Raw genomic sequence first — 26,635 nt, 5'->3', positions numbered from 1 at the left:
CCATTTCATCAAGATTCTGTCCTTTCTACCCCATTGAAATGACCATGTCTAAGTCACCAGAATATTCTTATTATGCTAAGAATATCACAGTATCACCAAGATGTTCAATTCTTAATTTGCATTTACTAATTTCATGAGCAATTATATCCCACCGTGATGGCTTCATCCAGCTTGATACTTTCTTTGCTTGACCATTAGGAAACCATACTTTCCTGTTTTTCTTCTATACCACTGGCTGCACCCACAATTTTGTTGCTGTTTCTTACCCTCCTCCCTCTCCTTTGAATGTTGTAACACTTTGTGACTTGTTCCCGGGTGATCTTCTCTTTTTAGCTACTATTCCTCTTTGATGACATGTTTCCATATCATCTAAATACTATGACTGCTAGATATTTATCTCTAACCATGACATTTGCCAGGAGTTTTGCAATGATATAGCTAATAAAATGTAAGCATTATATCCAAAACAATACTTTTGAATTTTCTTCCACTTACACTTTTTCTCATCTTAATGAATGTCACCACCATTTATTCAGTTCTTAGGTCAAAAACTTAGGACTGAACTTAATTTTTCTTTCTTATAATCAAGTTCACCTTTATATCCATATTCAAGGTATGGCTAAACTTTGTTAGTTCTAAAAATTACTTCCTAAAATTTACCAATTCTTATTAATTTCAACATAAACTTTCTATCTAAATCATCATTATCTTTCCCCTCTAGTACTGTAATAGTCTTTTAATCAGTCTTGTTGCTTCCACTCCAATCCTCCTATACAAGCCAGAATGATATTTTTGAAACTAACATCACATTATTCCTTTGATCAAAGAATTATCACATGAATTACAGAAAATTCAAACTTTTTGGAGCCTTCAAGACTCCATATGAGGGACTCCCTGGTGGTGCAAGGGGTTAAGCTATCTGCAGCCTCTGCAACACGAGTTTGATCCCTGGCCTGCCAGAGAGCTACCCACATGGTGCAGCAGACCTCTCCTGTCTTGTCCACTGTTCCCCTCATCAGTGTATTTCAGTAGATCTTCCTGTTCTGTTCTCCACTCTGTCTCTGGTGAATTTTCTCACCTCCCACACCTCTGGTCTGTACCCCAGATCTTGTATAAATAAATAAATCTTAAAAAAAAAAATACTCCATATGACTTGGCCTCTGCTCTGTTTCACTGAAATCTAATCCTTTGTATTCCAGATACTTGGGATTCTTGCTGTGGCTTGAGCCTATCAAGATCTTTGTCCCATCTCACAGCCTATCCAGGTGCTCACATCCCACACTTTTCTGTATTTCTGTATTTCTGTATGTTTCTGTATTTCTGTATTTCTCTTCATTCATTTCATTTGGGTTTAAACAGCAGCATGCCTTAGATGGCTTCCTCTAATCTCCAATGCCTGGCCCTATTTTTTCTTTGAAACTTACAATGTTCTAAAAGAAGAGTGGTGTGGGCCTCCCCGGTGGCGCAGTGGTTGAGCGCTGGGTTGCGAAACTGCGCGCGGCCTCTGCGGCGCCGGTTCGATCCCCGGCTGCTCCCCGGCCACCAGAGGAGGGTCCCACATGGCGTGCAGACCTCTCCTGCCGCCCGCTGCTCCCCTCAGCAGTGTACTTCGGTCCTTCTGCCTGCTCTGCTCCCTGCTCTGGCTCTGGTGAATTCTCTCACCCTCCCGCGCTTCTGACTGTACCCAGTGCATGTATAAACAAAAACAAACAAACAAACCAGCAAACAAATAAATAAAGCATGCCTCTATTAAAAAAAAAAATAAAAAATAAAAGAAGAGTGGTGTGCATATATATATATATATATATATATAGTGAAGCGTTTAGTTTCTTCTACTAAAATATAAACGTCAGAAGTTTGAAGCTATGTTTCAGTGCTTAGGAAAATAATTGACAGTAAATATTAATAAGTGCTTGTTAAATAAGTTGATGAATGAATGGTTGTATATTTGTTTATATAATGTGATTATAGGTTGCCTCAATCCTTCCTCCCAGTATTCTCCTAAACAGTCCATATTTATATTTAATTCCACATAATCATTTTTATATATCACCAACAAATATATTTCCAGACAGGAATTACCACATACAGGATGTTTCACAGGTTTCACTTCCTCTATATATTACTTTATCTTTTCCCCTATTTTTAAAAGGATAAATTATGCTTCCCCTGTGATCACTTTTATGTAATATAGCATAGATTAAGAGAACAAGCTTTAGAATAAGGCTTGGGTTCAAATCCTAATTCTACTCTTGTCTCTAAACCATAGAGATTTTACTGTCTAAAAAAAAGGCAATAATAATATTACCTACCTATTCAGTATGTTGGTGTTCATACTGAATGACACATAGCTTATTAGTGCTTCATGCTATGCTAATGATTGCTATTCATTATTTAATCACATTCCCATGGATGGGCGACTAAATGCATCAACGGATGAGGATTCAGATATTGTCTGTATTTCTTTAAGTATTTCTTTCTCAATCAGAGAAAAGATGTAATCAATAGTTGTTGCCATGGAATGAATACAAGGAATAGCAGTTCTTTTGGAGTCTCTAAAGGACTTGAAGAAGCAAACCCAGATAAAGGTAGTAGTATAAGCTGCTAATTAAAGACTTTTTGCCTGACAGGAGAAGTGGCAGTTTCAAGGGATTTTCAAAAGAGACCTCCCACTAAGAGAAGTATTTATGCCTATGGCAATATATTGTCAAAGCTGTTAGTACTGCAGGGGGTTATTTGAATCACAGAGTATCAGAAGGATGAAAGCTTGGGGTTTTATGAGACCAAACATTTTTAAAAATGTAACATGTAACAAGGTTATATTTGGAAGTAAAAACTGTTTTTTTTTTTTTTTAAGATTTATTTATTTATACAAGCACTGGGTACAGTCAGAAGGGCGGAGAGAGAGAATTCACCAGAGTCAGAGAGGGGAGCAGAGCAGGCGGAAGTACCCAAGTACACTGCTGAGGGGAGCAGCAGGCGGCAGGAGAGAGTCTGCAAGCCATGTGGGACCTGAGGAGCAGCTGGGGATCGAACCAGCACTGCAGAAGCTGCTGGCAGCTTCGCAACCCAGCGCTCAACTGCTGCGCCACCAGGGAGGCCCAAAACTCAGTTCTTTTTGGCATATTTTTCAGGTATACCTTTGTTGCAAATACAATATTCTTATCAAATGTTATTGTACTTTATTGTAATTTACTTAAGAATGGTTTGATATAACACAATTTTACAAGATTATTAAATATTGCTAACATAGTGGTTATTTAAATTTGTGGATCCCTTAACTTAGTATTTGATTGTTTTAACTATATGCATAATTCACATACCAAGTATGACAGGGGTGCTTCTGAGTCAATGGTTTAATTTCAGTATGTCAATTTTTGCAGAATTACCAACTACTTCACTGTGTTTTGCTATGACAAAAAAATGAAAATGTTGATAGCAGTAATAACAACTGAAACAGTACAATTGATATGGAAATCATTAGGAATTCAGAAAGCTGTTTTCTTTTGGTTTCAATTGAATGCTCACTTGGCTTAAGCTGTTAACTAAGCATTCATTGACTGGTGAAGGCAGAGAAAATACAATCAGTTCTAAAATCCTGTAAATAGATTGTAAGAGATAATATCTAAACTGTAAAGTATACATAGTGAATTTGTTCTCTCTCAGAACAGAATTATCCACTAATGTAAATCTATTGTTTCTGTTGCGTGTCTCCTAGGCATTCTCAAAGAGTTTGAAACTTCAAATGGCTGTATAGGTCTAAGCACATAAATGATCAAGAGCATCACCGTGTGGTAAAAAACTAAAATTGAAAATACACGGGCCCAGGACTTGGGAAAAGGGCCAGTTTTTCAACCTCTACAAAAATGCAGAACGTTATCACAATTATTTGCTAAAATCCATTCATTGAACAAATATTTACTGAAGACCTATTAGGTGTCAGTTCAGCTTTTGATTTCATTGATGTTTTGGGACAGTCTTTTTGATTTCTATTTCATTTATTTCTGCTCCAATTTTTATTATTTCTGTACTTCTACTGGCTTTTTTTTTTTTTTCTAGTTCTTTGAGATGAAGATACCAGCCTTACTCCTAAAGTTCAATGTCAGTAATAGACTTGGGTGCAGTCTGAAAGCCTTTTACAGGCTTTAGCGCTGGTAGGATGTCCTGTCCTTACTAAGATGACTCATTAGTCAAACGGTATGCCCTTTTAATTGGAATGGGTTTTTATTTCCAATGGCAAAAAAACAAACAAACAAAAAAAAAAAACTACCAAATCAACCAACTGACATAATTTCTAGATGAAGAAGCTTTGTGATAATCATATAAAATGGGGACTTCTGTTTTAGGCAAAAAAGGCTTACGTTATAGTTTAGGTAATTTCAAACCAATGCATTCTTCACAAATATTCTCTTGTTTGCTCTAATTTTCTTTTCTTCTAAACTACTCTTTCATTTTTCTTTTTTTTCAATATGTTTTTTTTTTTTTTTCCCATTCTCTTTCCTCTTTCTAACCCTGCCTCATCTGCATATCTTTATGGAGAAAAAGATACAGCATATTTTTGGGTAATGTAATGTTTTTTCAGGGTTGGATGAAAATGCAGAGTGAAAACCCCATTTGAATATATATTGTCAAGTCCAATTAGAATTGCAGAAATCATTATTTTTATTTGATACCCTTGCAAATGAACAATCCAAGTCATTATACTAGCCTATTGTTTAAGCCTGCTCTTCTCTAACCATTTGTCCTTAAACACCTCAGGTAGTGGATAGAAATGTCACAGCCCTAACAAACAGAATGTTCTAAACAAATGATTACTGTTATTCCTTAGAAAATTATCATTATATTTTCCCCAAAGCCTATCTTATTTTTTTTTTTTTTTTGGTGGGACCCTTGCTGGTGGCCGGGTATCGAACTGGCCCTGCAGAGACTGCAGGCAGACTCTCAACCCAGCGCTCAACTGCTGCGCCACCAGGGGAGGCCCATTCTTAAAAATTTTAAGTGCAAAATAAAAGCTTATATTTACAGAACCCTAAATTATTAGCATTAGAAAATTTTTAGCTTTTTCCAAGTTGCAACAACCTTCTGATGAAGATTTTTTTCACATATAATAACTTTAAAGTGTTATTAAAATAGCATATCAACAAATGAAAATCAACAACACCACTATCACCACTATATAAATACTATATCTGGATCCTAGGTCATTAAAACTAGATTCTTTTTTCCTGACTCTATGGCACAGTAGCTGGCAGCAACAAAAACAACTTAATTTCTGAGGATTTACTAGATTCTAAGAACAATGACAGGATTTTAAAGCATTTAATAGCCACAATAAGCCTATGAGGAACTACTCTTATTTTCCTATTTTATCTTAACAGGAATTGAAAATCAAAGAGATTATGTAATTCCAGAATCAGGTACTTCAATTCAGTGTTAAGATCAAAGTCCAATATATTTATTAATATTAAATTAATCTTTAGGATGAAAGCCAGTTATAATTCCCAGCTTTGAGGATTTTCTTCAGATTTACCTTATTCTTTACAATTTCCCTCATTAATTAAAACATTAACATGATAAATCTACAAACAGAAACATAGATGTATACTTCAGTACTCTGTATATTCAGGTTATTTAACATTATAACTAGAAATATAGATGGATTTTATCCAATAATATTTAAAAATTAATGAGTTATTTTATGAATTTCCATATATCATAATATCATTGTTTTTATAATGTGATTATCTCAAAAGAATTTTAATCATATATGTGAGATTACGTGAAGTCAACTATTATCTGGTAACCTATTATATGGTATTGATATTTTCTATAAAAATCTATATAAAAGTGACACAGAAATTATGGAAAAAGTACTGGGAAAAATGTGGCAGAAATAATGATTGATTCCTGATTTTTGTAAAGAAACATTTTTTTTAATTTTTTTTTTAAGATTTACTTATTTATTTTAACAAACACTGGGTACAGTCAGAAGTGCAGGAGGGTGAGAGAATTCACCAGAGCCAGAGTGGAGAGCAGAACAGGCAGACTGAAGAAGTATATTGATGAGGGGAGCAGCAGGCGGCAGGAGAGGTCTGCCTGCTTTGTAAAGAAACATTTAAAAAAACATTTGAGATTGAAGAGATTTATTAGTATCATGTGTCTGTCCTTAATTATTGAACTGATTTAAAAAATGTAATTTCCATTTTATGCATACTGGATAACTAATTTTGGCATAGATGTATAGGAATATTTCTCTCATTTATGGTTAGTTTTGTTTGGGATAATTCATTTATTACTATTTATGAGTATGAAGACAACATATATTGTGACTCAGAAGGAGGAACATTCTCTGTTTTGTCTTTTTGAGAGTACAACAGTGCCTAAGGGAAGATTGGCTTATTTCATTAACCCTAGCTCTATGCCAGGTACAAAATAAGAGGAATATCAAGTATAGAGATTTTCCTCCTTTACTTACGGGTTGTCAAAATACATTTTAATAAGGTCAGAAATTCTACACTATACATAAGATGTAGAAATATAATTGGGGATTAATTAGCTTTTAAGTGAAAACACAAATTGATTCAGTGTTCTTCATTTAGGTTGGGGTTTGGAATAAAAAACATCATTTCAAGTCTTGCCTCCACTTGATCCCTATAACATTTTAACTAAAAGGAACTGATTTCCCTCCCTAAAATTCAGCTTATTTTTCTCAAAAATCTGAGAGTAACTGCTCCACAGGTTTGCTGTGAGTATCAAATAAAAGATGCAGTTAAATTACTCAGCATGGAGCCTACAAATAGTAAATGTTAAGCAATGGTAATCATATCATAAATTCTGGTTATTTAGCTGAATGATGAGAAAGTTCAAGACTGATTTACAACTTTACAGTGCTTTAAATTATTATTTTTTATATGGTTTTCAACATCTGAAATAATAAATACAGTTTGTATTCAATTTTAGGGGGCACAACTAAAATTTTGGATTATAAGGAAAATTCCCTGGGAAATATAATAGGCATATTTATTTTGGAGCTATCGAGTTACTGGAGAGAGCAATTGACCATCCACCCTTGAATTTTACTCATGGGAGTCTCAGTTTATCCCATTTTCTCAGCATAATTATTAATAATGTCCTGATTTGGAGAACAAAATATAAACTTTTTAGAGCAGTTATGTCCTATACAAATTACATGTCCTATTAGTGTGTTCATTATCATTATTCTTTTTTCAGTAGAAATGAGTACATCTTCCTGATTCAAAATTTCAATACTTATTTTTTTCTTATGGCCTACAAGTTAACATTATGCTAAACATGTGTTAAAATATGGTAAAAAATTGTTTTTAAAATTAAACATAAAAATTACTAATGTGTGTAATTAATTTCATTTTGCATAATTTTTAAAATTAATGTATATATTTAAAAATGAATATGTTATGTGGTACAGAAACACATCAAGTCATTTTCAAAAAATGGAGACTTGAGATTATTTAGATAAAATCAAAATATGCTTATCTTTTATTTAAAATATCATGCCGATATTTTATAAATCACAGACAATACGACATTTGTAAGAAAGAATTCAACTCATTAGAACTACTTCTCAACATGAGATTAAATTTTGGTACTCTTAATTTACTACTATGTAATAGTAAAAATAAGAAAAGAATTTCCAAATATCCTCTTAGGCATATTTGAGAGGTAGCAATTTTCCAATTTCCTAAGTTTTTCACATATGCGGAACTCTACAAAAGCCAAAATTCACTGTATCAGTACTGAAATGTCTTAAGATTCAAAAACACTCTTTCATGATGGAGAAATGTTTAGCATACTTCAAAAAACCTAGCAGGGCTATAGATTCATAATTTTAGCAAGTATATGTTCTGTTTGTCATTTATATTAGAGTCTTGCAAAAATAAAGTTTGAAAAAATGAGATTTCTGACTAACCATGGGTATTCTACTCATTCAAAGTGTTGCCACTTAAATACATAAAGATTGGCAAGTTATTTGTATATTTTTATACATATTTGTATATAACAGATGAAAGAAATAGCTTTAATTTACTAATGATTTTTTATTTGTTTGATAAGAGTAACATGTTCAGAAAAATCCATTATTATGATCATTACAAATTGGTAAATTCATTACATATTTACATAACTTTAAAAAATGAAAAGTGACATTTATTTCAAAAGAACAGTAATGCTTAATAATTCAGTTAATGTCATTTAAATTCTGTGGTATTGAAAATATGCTTCTATACTTCCTTCCATACAAATGTGAGAAACTAAACAGCTAGTTCAACACAAAATAGTTATTGTTGATTACATTACATCTCAATTGCTTTCAATATACACTGTAATTTACACACTTAGATACAACATAATTAATAATTTAAAAAATTCATAATCAATAGTTCTGAAATAGACATACTAAAAATGAAAAGGAGATAATATTGATATAAAATATGTGCAATCACAAACAGAGATTGATATACTCACCAATACATGTAGGTAAGGAATCATTCCATTGGGCCAAAGAGTTAGGAACTGTATCACACCTAATTGCTATGGATCCATGGAGAATGTATCCTGGATTACATTCAAAGAGAACCAGTGAACCAACTGCAAATTCATTGCCAATCCTTCTTCCAAATCTTGGTTCAGGTACAGAACTGCATTGTGTAGAACTTGTTCTAGGAACAGCTGTATACAAATAATTACTGATTTAAATTTCATATTTTATAGAGAAATATAGATTTTTACATTTTAACTACTTAAAACAGGTTTCAAAAAAAATCTTCACTTTTTACCAGAACTTGAATTAATAGACTGAATAAAGCCTAAACTTTTAAATTTCATACAAAAAATTTTAAAATGAATATTGCTATTTTAATCAAGATTTTTTATTAAAAAATGTTTTATTTTTGGTCTGTTAAACAAAGTCAACTAAAGATTTTTTTTATTATTATTTTTAATCAAACTCTTACCAATGTAACAAAGCAACATGAGTTAGGTACTTTAATGTATGGGATAATTGAAAAAAAAATTCTTTTTCAAACTGGGATACAAAGTTCAAAAATTTGTGCCAGTTTACATGTGGAAACATCACATTTTTCTTTCCATTTTTCTTTCCATATCAGGTCCTTAAAAACACAGACTTTAAAAAGCAAACACAACACTTAATTTCATATCATGTCATTCAAATTTGTCTGTTATTATTGAAGACAATAACTATGCTCAGACTAAGTAGAAAAGAAGTCAGACAGATTAACAACAATAGAATTTTTTTGCTTTAATAATCATTCAGTATCAAATTTGAAATTGCTCTTAGATTTTTACTTATATCTTTCAATTGTGACTTTTCTTTTTGGTTTGTAATATAGAATGATAACAGGATGTTTTTTCTTTTTAAAACACATACAGATGGGATTAAAGAATTTGAGAACAGTCCAAGAAATGATATGAAGAATTCCAAATAGATTAATTTCCCTTGTGTGACTTGAATAAGGATAACTCCATTTGTTACAGTGCCTTTTAAAATTCATAATACAACAAATTGTTTACAGAGAGAATATCATCATAAACCAAACATCATAATATTATAGCCATTGTTGTAAATGGGATAAAAAGAATTAATAAGAATATCAAATGACAAATATCTATAAATTTCTTAGGAATAAAGTTCAAGATACATTTGATAATACTACATGATCACACGTACTGCACACAAAGTATTTTCAAATGATAGCTCTTAATTTAGTTTAATGAAAATGTGGAAGGTTATCTATAAAAGGTGAAAGACTAACTGTGTAAACCAAATTTAATTACACAAACTATTAATAGCCATGAAGAAAGTTTGATTCCCCTAAGAAAATGAGAAACTAAAATTGTAGGATGGAGTAATGATTTCCTTGGCATGTCTAAGTACTTCAACACAAAAATGTGTACATTTTTACATTAGAGTGCTAGAATATGAGGAAAATAGAACATGTAAAGAGAGAGGAATTTTCAGAAAAAAGAAAACAATGTTTTGAAAACAATATGTTGGAAGGAAGGAAAATCATACAATTAACTTGAGGATGAGGATGGAAGCAATTGATCTTTTTGGGGGGGGTCAAAGTAACGGTGCTGTAGTGACAGGGAAAGGGAGAGGACAAAACTTTCAAAAAAATGCAACTCTAATCTCTCTTATATGGTCATGATGATCTCATCATTCAATAACTCTGAACATTGCATGGAAACTTATTATTATTCCTTAGTGTGTTTCTAAGCTACAGGGTCACTTACCTTGATAAACAAAGTGAAATCCCTTAGCTGTTATTGGTCCAACTGAAGTAAATCGAATTGTGATCTGATTACCTGAACTCAGTGGAAGTGATTCTCCTACTCAACAAAACAAACACTAAGATATCATAAATAATTTCATTCAGTAAACCTAACAAATTATAATAATTTACACTGTCATTTGAAATTGTCAATGTTCCATCAAATTCTTTTAAAATATCCTACCACTGATAATATATTTTCTTTGGGTTCAGCTTTAATTGCAACTTTTTTACTGGAAGGCTTTAATTACATTTGGATACATATTGCCTCAGTCTTTAAAGAATCCTCAAATATTTTATATTACATTAAATATCACAGAATATGTGACTTCATATTATATTTACTTGGTTACAATCCCAAAAAAAAATATTTGGTATATATTTTTCTCAAGCTTTTGAGTTACTGTTAATTGTGTCTATAGTTTTTTTTTTTTTTTAATAAAGAGTGATTCTACTTTCAGTTTACTTTATTTCTACTATGGATGATATAAATCTCAACTTTCACTACAATACCAACAAAAGTCAGTCTTTAATCAATAACTGATGCATGGCAGTTCTATCAAAGGATACCTGAATGGGATCCTGAGAGGGAAGATAACAGAGGAGATTGCTGAGTTGGCCCATCATACACCTCAACAACATCGTGGAGTGATGTCTGGAAAAATACAAACTGGCCAAACACCACTGATCACCAGGAACCAGGAGAAGCAAACAAATCACCAACCATCCAAAAACGAAAACAAAAAACAAACAAAAAAAAATAGAAAGAGGAGGAGAGAGAGAACAAAGTATTACAATATAATAATCATTCTTTCTTCTACCTTTAAAAGAGGGTAGGTGCCAATTGGTTCATATGCCTGACATATGTATTTCAGGTCATGAAATAATTAATGACCATGGCCTAAAAACAATGAAATATTAAAAAACTATTAAAAAATAAAGTGGTTATAACATTTAATTTAGATCAGAAATCATGAGGTTGGTGGTTAATACTTTAATAGCTACTTTTTAATTTTCTCATTGGTACATTGATTCTTTTCACTTTGTGACTCTCTTCTCTTTTTCTAATTTTTTTCTCCTCTTTTAGATGAGATAGGCAAAGTATTAATTCAGGGGATTTAGTTTAACTTAGAAAAATATCAGTGAGATACTTTCCAGATAAAGTTTTCTATTTACATTATAAGTTGAAAATTATTCCTATATACTTGTTATGAGTCTTCTGTCAAACTAAATATTATTTATGATCCCTCAGCAATTGAGATATTATAAAATCTGAGAGGATGACTGCAGCACTCACCAAGAGTTTTAAATGTCTCTATTTAACTTCACTTTGTATTTGTCCTTGAATTATATAGTAACTTTGCATGCAGAAACTTCCAAAACTCTAACTTAAAAAAGAAGGACCTGTTCTAGCATAGAAAATAGTAAAATTGTGGGTTTTAAAAGAATATGATTCTGTGGCAAGTTAAATAATGCAAAAACAAGGTAACTTTTTATAAATTTAAAATCACAATAATGCAATTAAACTATATATTGCATATATATGTATATTTAAAGTTTTTCGTATTCTGCACCTTAAATCAAGATTGTGGTCCTCATTTGGTGGTGTCTGTGAAGACAGGCTAGTTCATTTGAAACATGCCAAGTTTTACAGAGGAACAAAACATGAAATATTGCAAACAAAGCTAATTTTTTTTTTTTTGGCCTGCTAAAATAAGCTGGTGATCTCAGTCCAGTTCTTTGTGAGAGAAAATAAATGCAGATAGTTTGTTGCATTGAACAACTCCTGAACATTAAAGTGCTCAATTTCATAAGCAATCCTCCTTAAACACATCTGAGAATTCATGAAAACAAATGTATGATTCTATCAAATCAGATACGCATTGCCAACTATTTTAATGATTTACAAGTCATCTGAAAAATTTTCAGTCTATACCATATTTTAAGAGACCCACATTTAAGCGATCCATAAATAGCCAAGCTATTTCTAAAATAATCCAAAGAATGTTAAGGATTTTGTTTTCTGTTTTTGCATTTGCTTAGATTGGTGTTTGGATAATCTGTTTTCAAAGTATCTTTAAAAATTCTATTATAATGCAGATGCTGCCATATACTTTCTAACTGTCTCCCTCCCCTCCAAGAAATCGGAGTGTAGTCAAAGGAAATTTATAAAATCAAATCCAGAGTTCAACAAGGCACTTGACAGATATTATTCTTTATATCTTTGACGGATATTATAAGGAAAACATTGAAACTCAGTATCTTAAGCTCTTTCTGCCTAAATACCTCAAGTATTCCACTAGGAAATATGTCCAATTTCCAAGCAAACCAATACATTTACAGCCAACATCTAAAACATCAAAAAAGCATAATAATCATCTAAGATTTTTTCTAAAAAGAAAATAACTCCCCCCTTTTTTTATTCTCTTATGGACTCTTGTTTTTAACTGTTACTTCTCTATAGACACCCAGTATTTTGTGTCACCTGTAATTGTACATGTCAAGACAATAACTTATAATGATATTGCCATTAGCACCGTTTATTTGCATCAAGTTAACTGTAGGGCATGTCATTTTGAGTAATGTTAGTAACATGTTTCTGTAATTTGTTACAGTATTTCTGAAGTGAAGGTAGAGAGAATTGAAGAAGTAGAGGATCAGGCATTAACATATTGAATCTTTGCTATTAAGCAAACAGTAAGTTACTTCCATTTAATTTGGACATAATTCTGCACTAATGTGGCCAATGGAACATTTACAAATAACTTTTATTAGAAAAATGATTATTCTGAGAGAATAATCAACACATCAAATACAAAATTTTCAAGTACATTTTAATAAGCTTTTTTAATAGTATGCAGAACTTAGAACTCTTGAATAGTGGCATAATTTCCAATACATTATCAAGTTAACTATTGTCTCACTAAACAGATGTTATAATCTTGAAACAAATCCCCCCTTCTCTGATAGGCAAGAACTAAATAGTAACCTTTTTGTTTGTTTCCCCATTCAGTCTATAAATTTATCAATTTCCTTAGTGCTCATATATTCAGACAGTAGTAGGCATTCTGCTTCTAACATGTTCTCAATCACTAACTGCACCCTTTGCATGGTTGAGACTGATGTATAAAAACATGGGAAAGACTTTGAGAACCAAAAGACAAATGAATGCTGGCTCTATAGTAAGCAAGATATTGTCTAGTATACTTTTGTGTGTATTTGGTATTTCTAGTACCAGTGACACCAGTGTTTATGGAAACCATGGCATAATGCTTGCCTCTCTTCCTCCTATCTATCTATCTATCTATCTATCTATCTATCTATCTATCTATCTATCTATCATCTAACTATATTTGGATATTTTAATTTTATTTTGAACCATTAGAACATTTAACTGTTCCTTTATTATTTCATGACTTAAATAAAAGTTTTGATGCATGTTTCTTTCGTAGTGTATGGAAGTCATGATTATGCACTCTTAAAAAAAATTTTTATCTTTCAGTTTGAACTATGTTTGTTGATTTGATTCTATGACATGCCAAGAACTAAGCTAAGTACTAAGTTGGTAAAAATACAGAAAGGATTTGCTGCTCTTAGATCACATTAATTGTATTTGCATCATTCCGGTGGCAGTTTACCTTTATTCTACATACATATATATATATATATATATATATATATATATACACATATATATACACACACACACACATATATATATATATTACATCTATGTTAGGTTAGCCAATTAAATTTATTACAGAGAATCAGCAGAGTACTTTCGGCACATATCTTCATGCAGATCAATATGTGCTAGTCATTTAAATCATTATTCAAAGGAAATCTATGGGCAACATTTCAGGAGTCTCAGACTGTATTTTAAAGAAATCTGCGATTTAGATGTTAAAATATCACTCAAATATTCTGCTTAGATTACTTAATTAGGGGCAATATCTAATTTAGTTCATACTGGTATGATATTTAAGTTTAAAATTTTGTCCCAGTTCATTCACTCCCAAAGAGTAAATAAATCTGGGCCTCCCTGGTGGAGCAAGGGGTTAAGATACAAACTATGAAGCTGTCCACAGCCTCTGCAGCATGAGTTCAATCCCCTGGATGGCCAGGGGATCCCACATGTCACAGCAGACCTCTCCTGACTTGCTGACTGCTCCCTTCAGCAGTGTATTTCAGTGGATCTGACTGTTCTGGTCCCCATTCTGTCTCTGGTGAATCCTCTCAACCCCCACACCTCTGGCCTATCCCCCAGCTCTTATATGCATGAATAAATAAACCTTTTAAAAAAGGGTAAATAAATCTAGAATTAGACAAAGTATTCATATCTACTTTTCTTTGTAGAAATAGGTTTACTTAACATCTAAATTTTTGTAGATTGAGGTTTATTTAACATCTACTTTCTTACAATATTATATCCAACCAAGACAATGAGGCAGGGAGGGGTCAATTACTGAGAAGATTTGCATGGTCTGAGTGTTCATTTAGCTCAGCTTCAAAGTGCATTTGGTTTTTATTCTACAGCAAACTCTATCATATCTTTTCTTCCTTGGTCACATTCATTTAACTTTAGAGAATTTGTCCATTCTGTTTAATTTAGCCATCCCAAATGATGTGAGGTCAATAAATAATGAGAAATGCCTGGGATAAAGAATGTGAGCATTAGCATTGCTTAACTATAGAATACTCCATGCAGACCAACAGTCACTCTAAAACATCCTTTTGGAAAACAATATCTAGGCTGTCTGGGGTGTGACAGGATTCTCTAAATGGTTCACTGTCCAAAGGGATGCTGCATTTGTTTAGAATATAAATAGATAGAACAAAGAAGTTAAAGTGTTTTTTTGTTTGTTTGTTTGTTTGTTTTTGCTAAATATTGTACCAATGCCTAAATAAGTCGGAATGTTTTGGAACTTACATTTAATTCTTGTGCCATCAAAATAATTAGCTTGTACCTTATACAGAGGCTCACTGATTTTGCAATTAATTAACTTTAAGTGAGGATAATAAAACAAACACTGACATGATTATTGTTATTTGATGATTAGGATTGGAGTTATTGAATTAAAAATGAAAATTGAGTTTATGCAAATAAAGAAGGGTTTCAATTTTGTTTTGTCAGTTTTGTTTACCTCTCAGAAGGAAATAATTCAGATTTTTTTGATAACATGATAGTGTAAGAATGGAAAAGTCCAACATCAGACTGGGTCTTAGCTGACAGAACTGATCTAACCACTTCTATGGATAGTGGTGAGTTGTTAAAAATGTCTAAGTGGCCTCCCTGGTGGCACAGGGGTTAAAGACAGTGCTATCAAGCTATTGGCAGCCACTGCAGCACAAGTTCGATCCCCAATTAGGGAGAAATGCACATGGTGCAGCAGACCTCTCCTGTATTGCATGCTGCTCCCCTCAGCAGTGTTCTCCCCTCTGCCTGTTCTGTTCCCCACTCTCTCTGGTGAATCCTCTCACCCCCCCCCCCCACACACCTCTGGTCTGCACTCCAGTTCTTGTATGCATAAATAAATAAAATTAAAAAAAAAAGTCTAAGAGGTGCAAAATTCAGATCTGATTCAAATTTGCTTTGACATAACAAGGTTCAAATTTAGTGGAGGAATTTAGGGAAGGAGGTCTCTCTAGGCAGTGGAAGTTCTGGTAGTCAGGTGGGTGATGCCCTATCAATTACGGTGCTAAGTTACTGAAATGACAGTTTCTTTGCTCCATGACAGAGTGAGAAAGCAGGTTAAAGATTGTCTGTGACTGGGCAGATTTAGAAGGACTGATATATATGAGTGACCAATCTATGGGGTCTGGCATGAGCTAAAAAAATGTTATTAGGCCATTTTAAAACTGTCTACTGAAGACTTAAGGATACATTTTCTGAAGTAGACTCTCTAGGATTAAATTCAGGATGAGCCACACAGGAAAGTTATTTCAGCTTTCCATGCCTCAGTTTCCTCAACTGTAAAATAAAGATAATAAAAGTATCCAAACAATCTTAAAAGACTGATGTGAATATTACACAAATTGATACTTATATAACATTTGGAATAGTGCTTGAGATATAGTGATACATACTAGTTACTATTATTAAAAACTGAACTTTTCACATGTGCTACCAATGCAGAATGAAACTACACTGATAGGTAAAATTTAACTTAACTTTGCTGTTATACAGGATTTTTTTTTCATTACCTGTATTCTATTTTTTTAAAGATTTATTTATTTATACAAGCACTGGGTACAGTCAGAAGCGTGGGAGGGTAAGAGAATTCACCAGAGCCAGAGGAGGGAGCAGAACAGGCAGACTGACTAAGTACACTGCTGAGGGGAGTAGCAGGCGCGGCAGGAGAGGTCTGTGCGCCATGTGGGACCCTCGCCTGCTGCCGGGGATCGAACCGGCACTACAGATGCTGTGGACAGCTTCTCAGCCCAGCGCTCAACTCAACCGCTGCGCCACCAGGGGATGCCTCATTACCTGTATTTTATACATACATATTTAGACACATAATGGAACTGATTCAGTTAGAAGAGTATTCCAGCTCTTTTAATAAAGGTTCATTTGTCTTACAATTTCCAAATAGCTATGTATCTCAAACTATTTATTCTACATTCTGTCTTTTTGATTGGGATAAGAAAATATCAGTAACAATTTTCTATGTAGGCTAAGCAAAGGGGAACAAGGTAAGAGAGTATTAGATGTTTGCCTTTGTTTATTCCCTCTCCTTGATGTGTGCTTCTGTTGCAGTGATTTGAAATTCCGTCATAAAAGAAAGAGTTCCACACAGAAGAGAATCTGAGCAGAAAAAGTAACAGAAAGATATTACAAAAACCCATTAGATCTCAGCTTGATTATCAACATGCCTATTACTTCTTTTGTAAAATCTATACTTTTGCATTCTAGAGATTTTTTTGTTATATGAGGAGCTCATCTGGTTGGTTGTTCTGTCAAAAAAATTTTAAGAAATAACCCGTTTTGCTCAACTTGCATTTTATTCACCAACATAGCACAAAGGAAACACACCAACACTATCAATAGATGAAAAATATAGCAGATTCAAATCAAAGAGTGTTTAGAACTATATATAAATATGTGTGAAAACATAAAAAAATTACTTTTGCTGACACAAACTATCAAAAGTTTGGCTACTTTTACATAAATTTTCTCTAATACTTTCATTTTGTATGATTATTTTAAGATACTGTGGAAGAAATATCCATGTTTAGGAAAGGCTTTCCTTTAAATTAGTGACATAAACAGATTTTTTTCTTTATATGGTCTGGCTGAAACTATTTATTGTGTCTATAGCTCCAAGATCACGTCTTAGAATTATTGCACCACTTGGATACCTCATAATTTTAAAGTCTTGCTCATTTAAAGATGATCATAAATATCTCATTCAAACTTAGTTAATGAAAATATATGTTAAGTATTATGATAACTTACTTATAAAAGCATCAAGAGGCAGAACTTTTAAAATCAATGAGTCAAAAGTAATATCAGTATGCTACTTATAAAATATTATCTGGCACTGAACAATGTTTGATATTATAATAAGTAAGACTTTAATCACAATTTTGTATTTTCTACATATCAGATCTTATGGTTATTATAATACAGTATCAGTGAATTCTTAACTCGCAATGAACTGCTTTATACTAATAGAGCATTTTAGTTAAGGTACCTATGTGATTCATGTATTAACTCTCTAGGGGCTACTAAAATCTACACATGGAGGCTTGCCTTCACCTCAGATACTGGAACCAATCCTGACAGAGATGAATCTAGCTAAAAGTGCTAGGTTAGCAGCATCCAGAGTATAATGTAATCATTTGGACTCTGAAAACAAATAAAGTAAAATCTTATTATTGCTATTTTTAATAATTAGGAAATAAAGATGTTATTTATTTTAAAAATATCCATGCTTATGGCCAAAGCATCCAATTATTTAATAAACCTGCAGCTCCAGAAATATAGTCCCACTTTGAACTCATGACAGTAAACAGAATCCTAATTTACCTATATTTTCCTGTAAGCAAGGTCTTGTGTGATACTACCGGCAATCATTAAATAAGGTTCACTGATTAAATCCATATTTCCTACTTTTAATTTTCTCTAAGTCTGGCTTTCTGTCTATACTGTGACCATTTGCTCACTATCAAAATTTCAAAACTGCATACTTGACAAATTTTAAACATATAGGCATAGTAAAAATCCCTATTACAGCAAATATAGTTCAATTTTCTTTAATTGTTCCAGGAGCAAATATCTATTCAACTGCAAGCCAGCAGCTTATCTGCAATTTGGCAGTTGTAACATTTCTCAACAGCTGAAAATTAATTTGGTGTTTAAAATGCAATGAGACCAAGAAAAACACAATAAGTAATTCTATCGCATGTTTAAAATAATTAAAACAGAAAAGAAAACTTTGAAGTGTTAGACTTTTATTAACACTTTTATTTTAGCTTAATTTCAATTTAGGTGAATATTTTCCTTTTATTATCCCTAACATTTTTTCCTACACATTTGGTAGAAAAATGTCTGCTGAATCCCAACTAAACCAGATAGATTTAGGTGAGGAAAATATTCTCAAATGAACTATAACAAAAGTTAATGGGATTTTTTTAATTATGGAAATTATCAAACATATACAAATTAGAGAATATAGTAACCAAATGCCCATGAATCCATCATCCAATTACAAAATCTTGCCAATTTTGTTTCTTTTTTCCTCTCCCATCCATTCTGTATCCTCAAGCTGGGAATACTTTAAGACAATTCCCAACATCATAACCTATTTCCATAAATCCTTCAATATTTATTTGTAATAGATAAGTACTTAAAACACGTACACTATAATTGTGAGAGCTAGCAAAACTAATAATAATGTCTATCATTTAATAATCATTCCTTGATCCCATTTTCTATTTTTCTCTAAAAAATGTATTTTTACTGTCAGTTTGATCAAATCAGGATTCAAATAAAATCCATACAATTCTCTTGATTTATGTATCAATAAAGACTCTTGACAAAAAAAATCCACCTTCCATCTATTTTTAATGTCATACTTATTAATAGAAAAATAAGGGTCTTTCAAAGGCAGGAAGACAAAAATATGACAAAACTCAAGTGATCAAAATTTTATAGGCATCTGGCATCTAGTTTTTGTTGAGACTTTATTTTATGAAGTTACTGTAAGTTACTGTTTGGAGAAAATTTCTGTGAGAAATGTTTCTGTGTATACAGGATTCCTTGTCCGGCTAAGGCCATTTCAACCAGAGCAACAATGATTCTCACTGTTTCATATATGGGACTTCCATATACAAATCAATGTTGTACCAGGCTGCAAAATCTTGCTTTCACTGAATTTTACATATTGTCTCTTATACATGCAACACCTTTTCTGCAGGCACAGGATCCCAAATCCTTCCAATCTCTAAGTTTCATTTCCTAAGAGCAGAAGCCTCTTTAATAGCTAGAATTTACATTTATTTTAGAATAGCAGATGGAGAGGTACATCATAGGGCAACATTTTTAGAGTTTCTCAGTTTTTAAAAGAAAAATAATCATCACTAGTCATCTCCTTAACTTGGGCTCTTGCCTCACCAAGTTAAGAGTCATACAGAAGGAAATCCAAGTTTGTTTCGTCTTATTATAGACATAACTCTACCATGTTCTAAGATGTATTTTTTGAACCAGAGTCCATTAGAAATGTCCAATTAAAAAGTGGACATTTTCTGCTTCTAGAAATTTAGAAAATGGAATATTTGGTACATTCATTTGTATAATAAATAAAATCACATTAAAATCCAAAAAGAATAATATTACTTAGCTATTGTTCACTACTCTTACTATATGTAAGATCTGTGCTTAAACTCTATGCTTCTCAGCTAGTGAAGCTTATGCCTACTTTTGATGTAGGCATACCAATCAATGTTTTTGTATGATAAAAACAAAACAAAAAGTTAAAACATTTATTAAAAATTACAAAGCCAGGAAAGGTAGAAGCTATATTTGCAGTCATGGAATATGAATCTCTCTTGGCCCTCAGCTCTTAACCATTATCCTTTAGAGCACAGTCATTTGGGGTCTGTTAGCGAATAGGGAGCCTTGAAAGTCATTAAGGAAATCTTACTATAACAAATTAAAATCCATGATAAGGATGCTCTGCTTAAAGGAAAAAAGGTGAATTAGCTTTTGGGCACTTTGTTGAGAAAGGCAGCAAAATATTTTATAGTATAGTTGTAAATCCATTAATTTTAAATGACCTACTTATTTACTATCATTAATAAGAGACAAGTAAATTCTTGCTATCTTTAAAATACACTCATAACTTATAATAACATACATTCTTAATAAATACATTGTTTTTTAATACTTTTGGAATATTTTAAGGGTAGATTTTAGAATATAGAGAAGTAAGACCTATTAAGTAACTTTTATGCTATTACTATTACTAAACATAAGTCATAAAGTATTTGCAGTCCTATCCTGGATTTGACCAGTTTTGCTAGATATGACCAATTTTGCTACGTACAGTTATGTGACTGTACTCTGATTGTTCAGAGTACATTACAGACTGTTCTCTGTTATGTGATTGATTCAGTTACTCTGAATCTTTTTAATAACCTGTAAATCAATACCCAGAACATACGACTATTCCTACACAGAAGGTACTTGATATACATAACATCACACACACACACACTATACCCTCGATCCTTCAACTACCTCTTTTCTAAAAAAAATAAAATCTATACTTTTATAAATGAATGAAATTACCATTGGTTTTATAGCTCTTCCAAATGTGACAGTCAGTAGTAACAGTAGCAATCTTAAAAGTTGAAACACATAGGAGTAATAGAATAACAATTCTGGAATAAACCTTACCACCATTTAGTACAAATGATCAGTATTTGTAAATATTCATTTAGTTCCTTAACCTTCCTCAGAACGTACATAAGTACAGAATGAAGCATAATCCAGAGCTATTGAGATAACTCTACAGAGAATGAAAGCATTTTTTGCTAGTCTGTAGAGGTCTACTCTTTTAAATGTAACTAAATGCATATCACCATTTCTGTCTTATAACATCTTTCCCATCACTGCTGTTAGACATAACTCATTAATTTTTGGCTATATCACCATTTCATATCAAAAGAACCTAATAGTTATCCACAATTTTATTCCAAATACCAATGTACTTATTAAGTTAATTGATATTTATTTTGTGCAAAACACCATACTAATTACTCAGAAATAAAAACAAATGAAAAATTTGACTTCATTAATAGGTATGTATTTCAATTTTTCATATAGAAATTCTTTTGACAAGAAAATCATTTAGGTATACTTATATGACTGAATGAAATTTGAGATCACTTTTCCATTCACTTGGTGCATTTGTAAACCTTATGTGGAGCAGTATAATTAGTTAATAAGCAATTAGCCTATTGATATTGAACCTCTGTTTCTTGACCTGACACTTTTGAAGAAAGAGAAACAGCCCAAATGCCCAAAAATAGATGACTGGATCAAGAAGATGTGGTACATATATACCATGAAATATTACTCAGCATTCAAAAAAGATAAACACATGCAATTTGCAGCAACATGGATGGTGCTGGAAGGGATCATGCTCAGCGAAATAAGCCAAAAAGAAAAAGAAAAATACCGGATGGTCTCACTCATAGCAGGAATCTAGAAAACTTAAATAAGGGACTAGGAAAAACTATGAACCAGAGACACTTTTTGGGGGGTGAGGGGCGGGAGGGGAGGAATTGGGGTCAGAATGGGGGGGCTGCAATTGTATGGGGAATATAAAAATAAAATTTATTATTAAAAAAATAAAAAAATAAAGAAAATTTAAGAAAAATGTTGAAACAAATCAACCCTCCAATGAACTAATAAAATACAATTTTGAGAGGTGATCTGTTATTAACAAAGAACTAGATCTCAAGGGAAATGAATGATGCACAGCCCATGGTAATTAATAAGATGTTTTCAGTCTCATAATGGGACAATTTACAATCTACATATGGGTTATATTCAAAAGACATTACCAACATGCTGTTAAGGATTTAAAACACATATTCTTAAGGAAACAATACAAATTTTATAGGTGACCAGATTAACTCGCAATATCAATTTGACCTGAAACCAGTAAAGTACATGAAAATTACAGAATATTTTAGATATACAAAATTTTTCACAATCATCTGGTTAAATTCTATTTTATAAATGAGATAACTGACCTATAAACAGGTTGAATGATTTGCAAAACTAATCCTACAGGAAAATTCAGTCTAAGGTCCAATGAGAATAGCAAGAAATATATCCCAGCAGGATTTTGGACTTTGTTGGAAGAAGGGAAGTTGATGTCCCTAGGCACAAAAAATTTAATTACTTTACCTGTATGAACAAGACTGCTTAATCATCTTATGCCTGTACTATTACGTTCAAAGTGAAAAAAGTGAGATGTTTATACTGATGTGTAGTATTTTCAAATTAGAATATGTACATATATTCTACTTCCTAATTTAATAATTTGCTTTTGAGATCCTGTTTGTATATTTTATTGTATTATTCTCTGCAAACTTGTGTCCTTTTCCCCACTATCCAAGGGTGGAAACCCTTGACCACTGGTATGATGAAGTATTTTAATACCATCTGTTGTCTACATGTGTTAGAAGCTGTGAATTATAAAAACATTTTAAATATTCTGAATTACTGAATAAACTATATTCCAATATAAATATATCATACTGTATGATAAAGAAGCTTTTTACTTATATGTGCAAAATTTATTCATAGAATTGTATAAAACATTTAGCTTTTAAAAGAAGCAATGTGAAAAATGTGTTTGGATTGTCTTCAATGGAAAAAATGGTTGAAAATTAATCATTTTTCATCTGAATGCAACTGGAGCTAAAATAACATCATCTCCCAACTTACTTTTAAGAATAGTTAACTGTTCCAAGCTTTATGAGTGTTAAATAGAAAGGAAATTTTTAAATATAATTAAAAAAAAACTCATTTACTTACTAATCTGTTTCTAGTTACAATAGCAAAGATAATAATTAAGAATATGTTTTAACTAAACATTTAAGACATTTGTTATCCACTATGATTATCAATGAAGAACCTATGAAGAAAATAAATTATTTGTGCATGTAATTCACTTTATGTTGTATTGGGCAAATGCTTTACCAAGCTACCATAATTAGCTTTATAATACCAATTGAACATTTTTTTTAATGAATGACATATTATATTCAGTGGAGTTTTTGTTAAGATTCATCCTGGACAATATTTAATTTCATAAAATTATTCAAATTCCCCTAAGTATGTCTGATCTTGATCCTAATTTCCATCAGAGTATTTTCACTTCTCTTCCTATTTCCATTCATATATCACTGTTTCTTTTTTAATAAAAACTCTATTTTTAGATGTTTTATATAAGAACTTTTCTGCACAAGTTAGTCAATTTTATTTTTAAATTGTTATTTGTTGGATATTTTGTGCCTAAATGATGGTGGACCCTATTTAGCAATATTCATTAAGCATAGATATAGCACAAGTAAAGTGGACTATTACAATTTATTGACATGGGGTCTCCCTGGTGGTGCAAGGGGTTAAGATGCAACCTATGAAGCTAACTGCAGTCACTGCAAGCATGAGTTCGATCCCCGGCCAGGGAGAAACCCACATAGTGCAGCAGACCTCTCCTGACTCGCCTGCTGCTCCCCTCAGCAATGTATCAGTCAATCTGCCTGTTCTGCTCCCCACTCTGTCTCTGGTGAATCCTCTCACCCCCATCCCGCACCTCTGGCCTGTACTCCAGCTCTTGTATGCATAAAAATAAAAAAAAAATCTTAAAAAGAAACAATATATTGACATAATAAAATATCCCAAAACAAATGAGACCTTCAAACCCTTGGACTGTATATATATAAAAGGGCCATTTGTGTCTTAAAAGTAAAGTTTTGAATATCATAACTATTAGAAATTTTACACTGTTTAATTTGGACGTAATTTATGGATTAGAAATTATTTTTAATTTATAGAAGTGTAAAAAAGGGTCTCGAGGTTATAGCCAAAGAAACTCTATTGTCATTTTTCCATGGCATGTTTACTGCATTTACTTGTGTTGCCAGGAATCTGATGTGTATTGTCTCAGGTTTTAACTTATGATAAGTGAGCAGTAGGTAGTGTCATCCCCATTTTATAGGTAGGAAACTTAGACCAAAGTCACCTTAAGGGAAACTTGTACAGCCAAGATTTATACCCAGAGTCTTACAAACTGACACCCATTTTTAACTATGGCAGTAAACAATGATATGTTGAGCATATTGGGTCATTTTTTTTAACATTCCACTTTTCCTAAGGTAAAATTTTCATGACAATTAGAAAGTGAATAAATGAAGGCAAAAATAAAATAGTGAAAATATTTCTGATTGAATTCTGTATGTAATATGTATTATCTATTATAACATAACAGATAAAAATAATGTAAAATAGAGTGGTATAACAATTATATATAATAAAAATTATGTATAATTATATTTTAGTAGTAAATTTTCAAAATCAAAAAAGGTTATGGTACAAAAAAAGACCGTGTATAGTAATATTTTTATTATATTAATATAATTTTAAAAAAATTGATACATAAATTTTAGTGAGGTTTATATTCTATTTTAGTCTTTTTGAATTTTGAACAGAAATGAAATATCCAGGTGTCCACAGGGGACGACTTAACTGAAATAAGTTCTGTTTCTTTGCTTTTCAATCATGGTTCTGTCATGTTTATACTACTTAAATGAAGGGATAGGTAGTATAGTGTTTGTGTAGACATGAAACAAAGTGAGCTATAATGGCTTAAAATCATTAGAAACACTTTAAAAAGTGGTTGTGTTACTTTGTTCTAGGCCATCAAGGGCAAAAATAAATAAGTAAAATAAAACAAATTATCATTAGAGAACTGGTATGTGGGGATTGGGATGAAAATATTTTTTAAAATTAATTGCACATCTCAGTAAATATTTTTTTTTGCATTGACAGTGAAGTTTCTATAGTATTTTTAAAAGTAATTATTTGTATCAGACAGCTAGACAATTATAGGCCATGTTTAAATTTTTTCACTATGTTAAATAAAATGTAAGAACTCAACTGTTCCATTCAATAAGGCATTTCTGGCCACTCTGTGAAAACTTTAATCCTATAATTCTGACATTAAGTTTCACAGGCTGATGCCCCTGCTTGTCTTTCAAAATTGTTATAATCTCCTCCAACTTTTCTGACATTGGGCAACTACACTGCATCTCATTTTCAACCTAATGTCTAATCATCTCTGAAGAATCAGTTCAAAGAAATTCTGAGTACTCACTACATCACCTCAGATTAATTGGCATAAGGATTGTTTGTATGTGCTTCTGTATATCCACTGTTTATTCTAGTCACACAAATAATTACACTATTTTGAAATTTTGATTTAAATGTCTTTTTTTCTCCAATACTTGAGATTGCTTATTTATGTATCTTAGTATCTCCTTCCCTGGTACTTAACACATGTTTGTGAAGTAAATGTAGAAATTCCAACTATGTACAAAAAAAAAAAAAATCCCAAAAAACAGAATCAGAAATGTGGAGTCAATGTTTTCACTCTTTTTAGGTAATCACCATACCTTGCAATCATCTCAAATACCAGGTCCTAAAAACTGTGTCAGCCTGGCTCCCCTTATTCATTTTCTTTGTTTTGTATCAAAATCAATATTATTTAAGCAATTATCAATCATATGTGACAGAGCTTCCTTAAACATAAATTGAGGTGACACAGTTGCTTAAAAAGGATAACAAAAATGAGAGTATTTAGTTCAGCTCACTTGAGATTGATGACTTCAAACCTTTAAGGAGGAAATGTACAATGTTGCCAGTGAAATAAAAATATGCTGCCAATCCTCTGCAAATCTCTCCTAATTTGAAGAAAGATATTGGCCCAGCTATTTAATTCATTTTACAATATTTATGGAGACCTATTTTACATCTATGCTAGGCCCTGAATTTCCCTGAAACTGCTTCCTTGAGTAAATACTTTGATAACCACGCCTGTAGAAGAACTCAGGTCATTATTTTTGATCTTCCTAATATGTCTTCATTCTAATTAGCCACCTTCCTCTCTTTGCCATTCACATTATTCTATCGTCAATTCAGGCCCACATCATCTCTCACCTCCTCTGTAATATATTTATGTACAAATCTGGAGCAAAAATCAACTTCATTTCTCATATCTTTATGAAAGTAA

At 32.0% G+C, this 26,635-nt stretch overlaps 1 protein-coding gene across 1 annotated transcript in view; it reads right to left on the bottom strand.

Moving 5' to 3' along the window:
- Nucleotides 1-26,635, bottom strand: part of CSMD3 (CUB and Sushi multiple domains 3) — a gene marked incomplete at both ends in the record, with an annotated part of 827,299 nt that overhangs the window by 114,438 nt on the left and 686,226 nt on the right. The window contains 3 exons of the mRNA XM_084229760.1: nt 8,500-8,703; nt 10,288-10,383; nt 10,896-11,009. Coding sequence (XP_084085886.1) covers nt 8,500-8,703; nt 10,288-10,383; nt 10,896-11,009 — 414 coding nt within the window. The remainder of the gene's footprint in view (nt 1-8,499; nt 8,704-10,287; nt 10,384-10,895; nt 11,010-26,635) is intronic.

The sequence above is a fragment of the Talpa europaea genome, assembly GCF_964194135.1.
Source record: "Talpa europaea genome assembly, chromosome: 3".
In the NCBI taxonomy this organism is placed as follows: domain Eukaryota; kingdom Metazoa; phylum Chordata; class Mammalia; order Eulipotyphla; family Talpidae; genus Talpa; species Talpa europaea.
The sequence above is the reverse complement of the archived record's forward strand: the minus strand, read 5'-3'. Positions and strand labels throughout refer to the sequence as shown.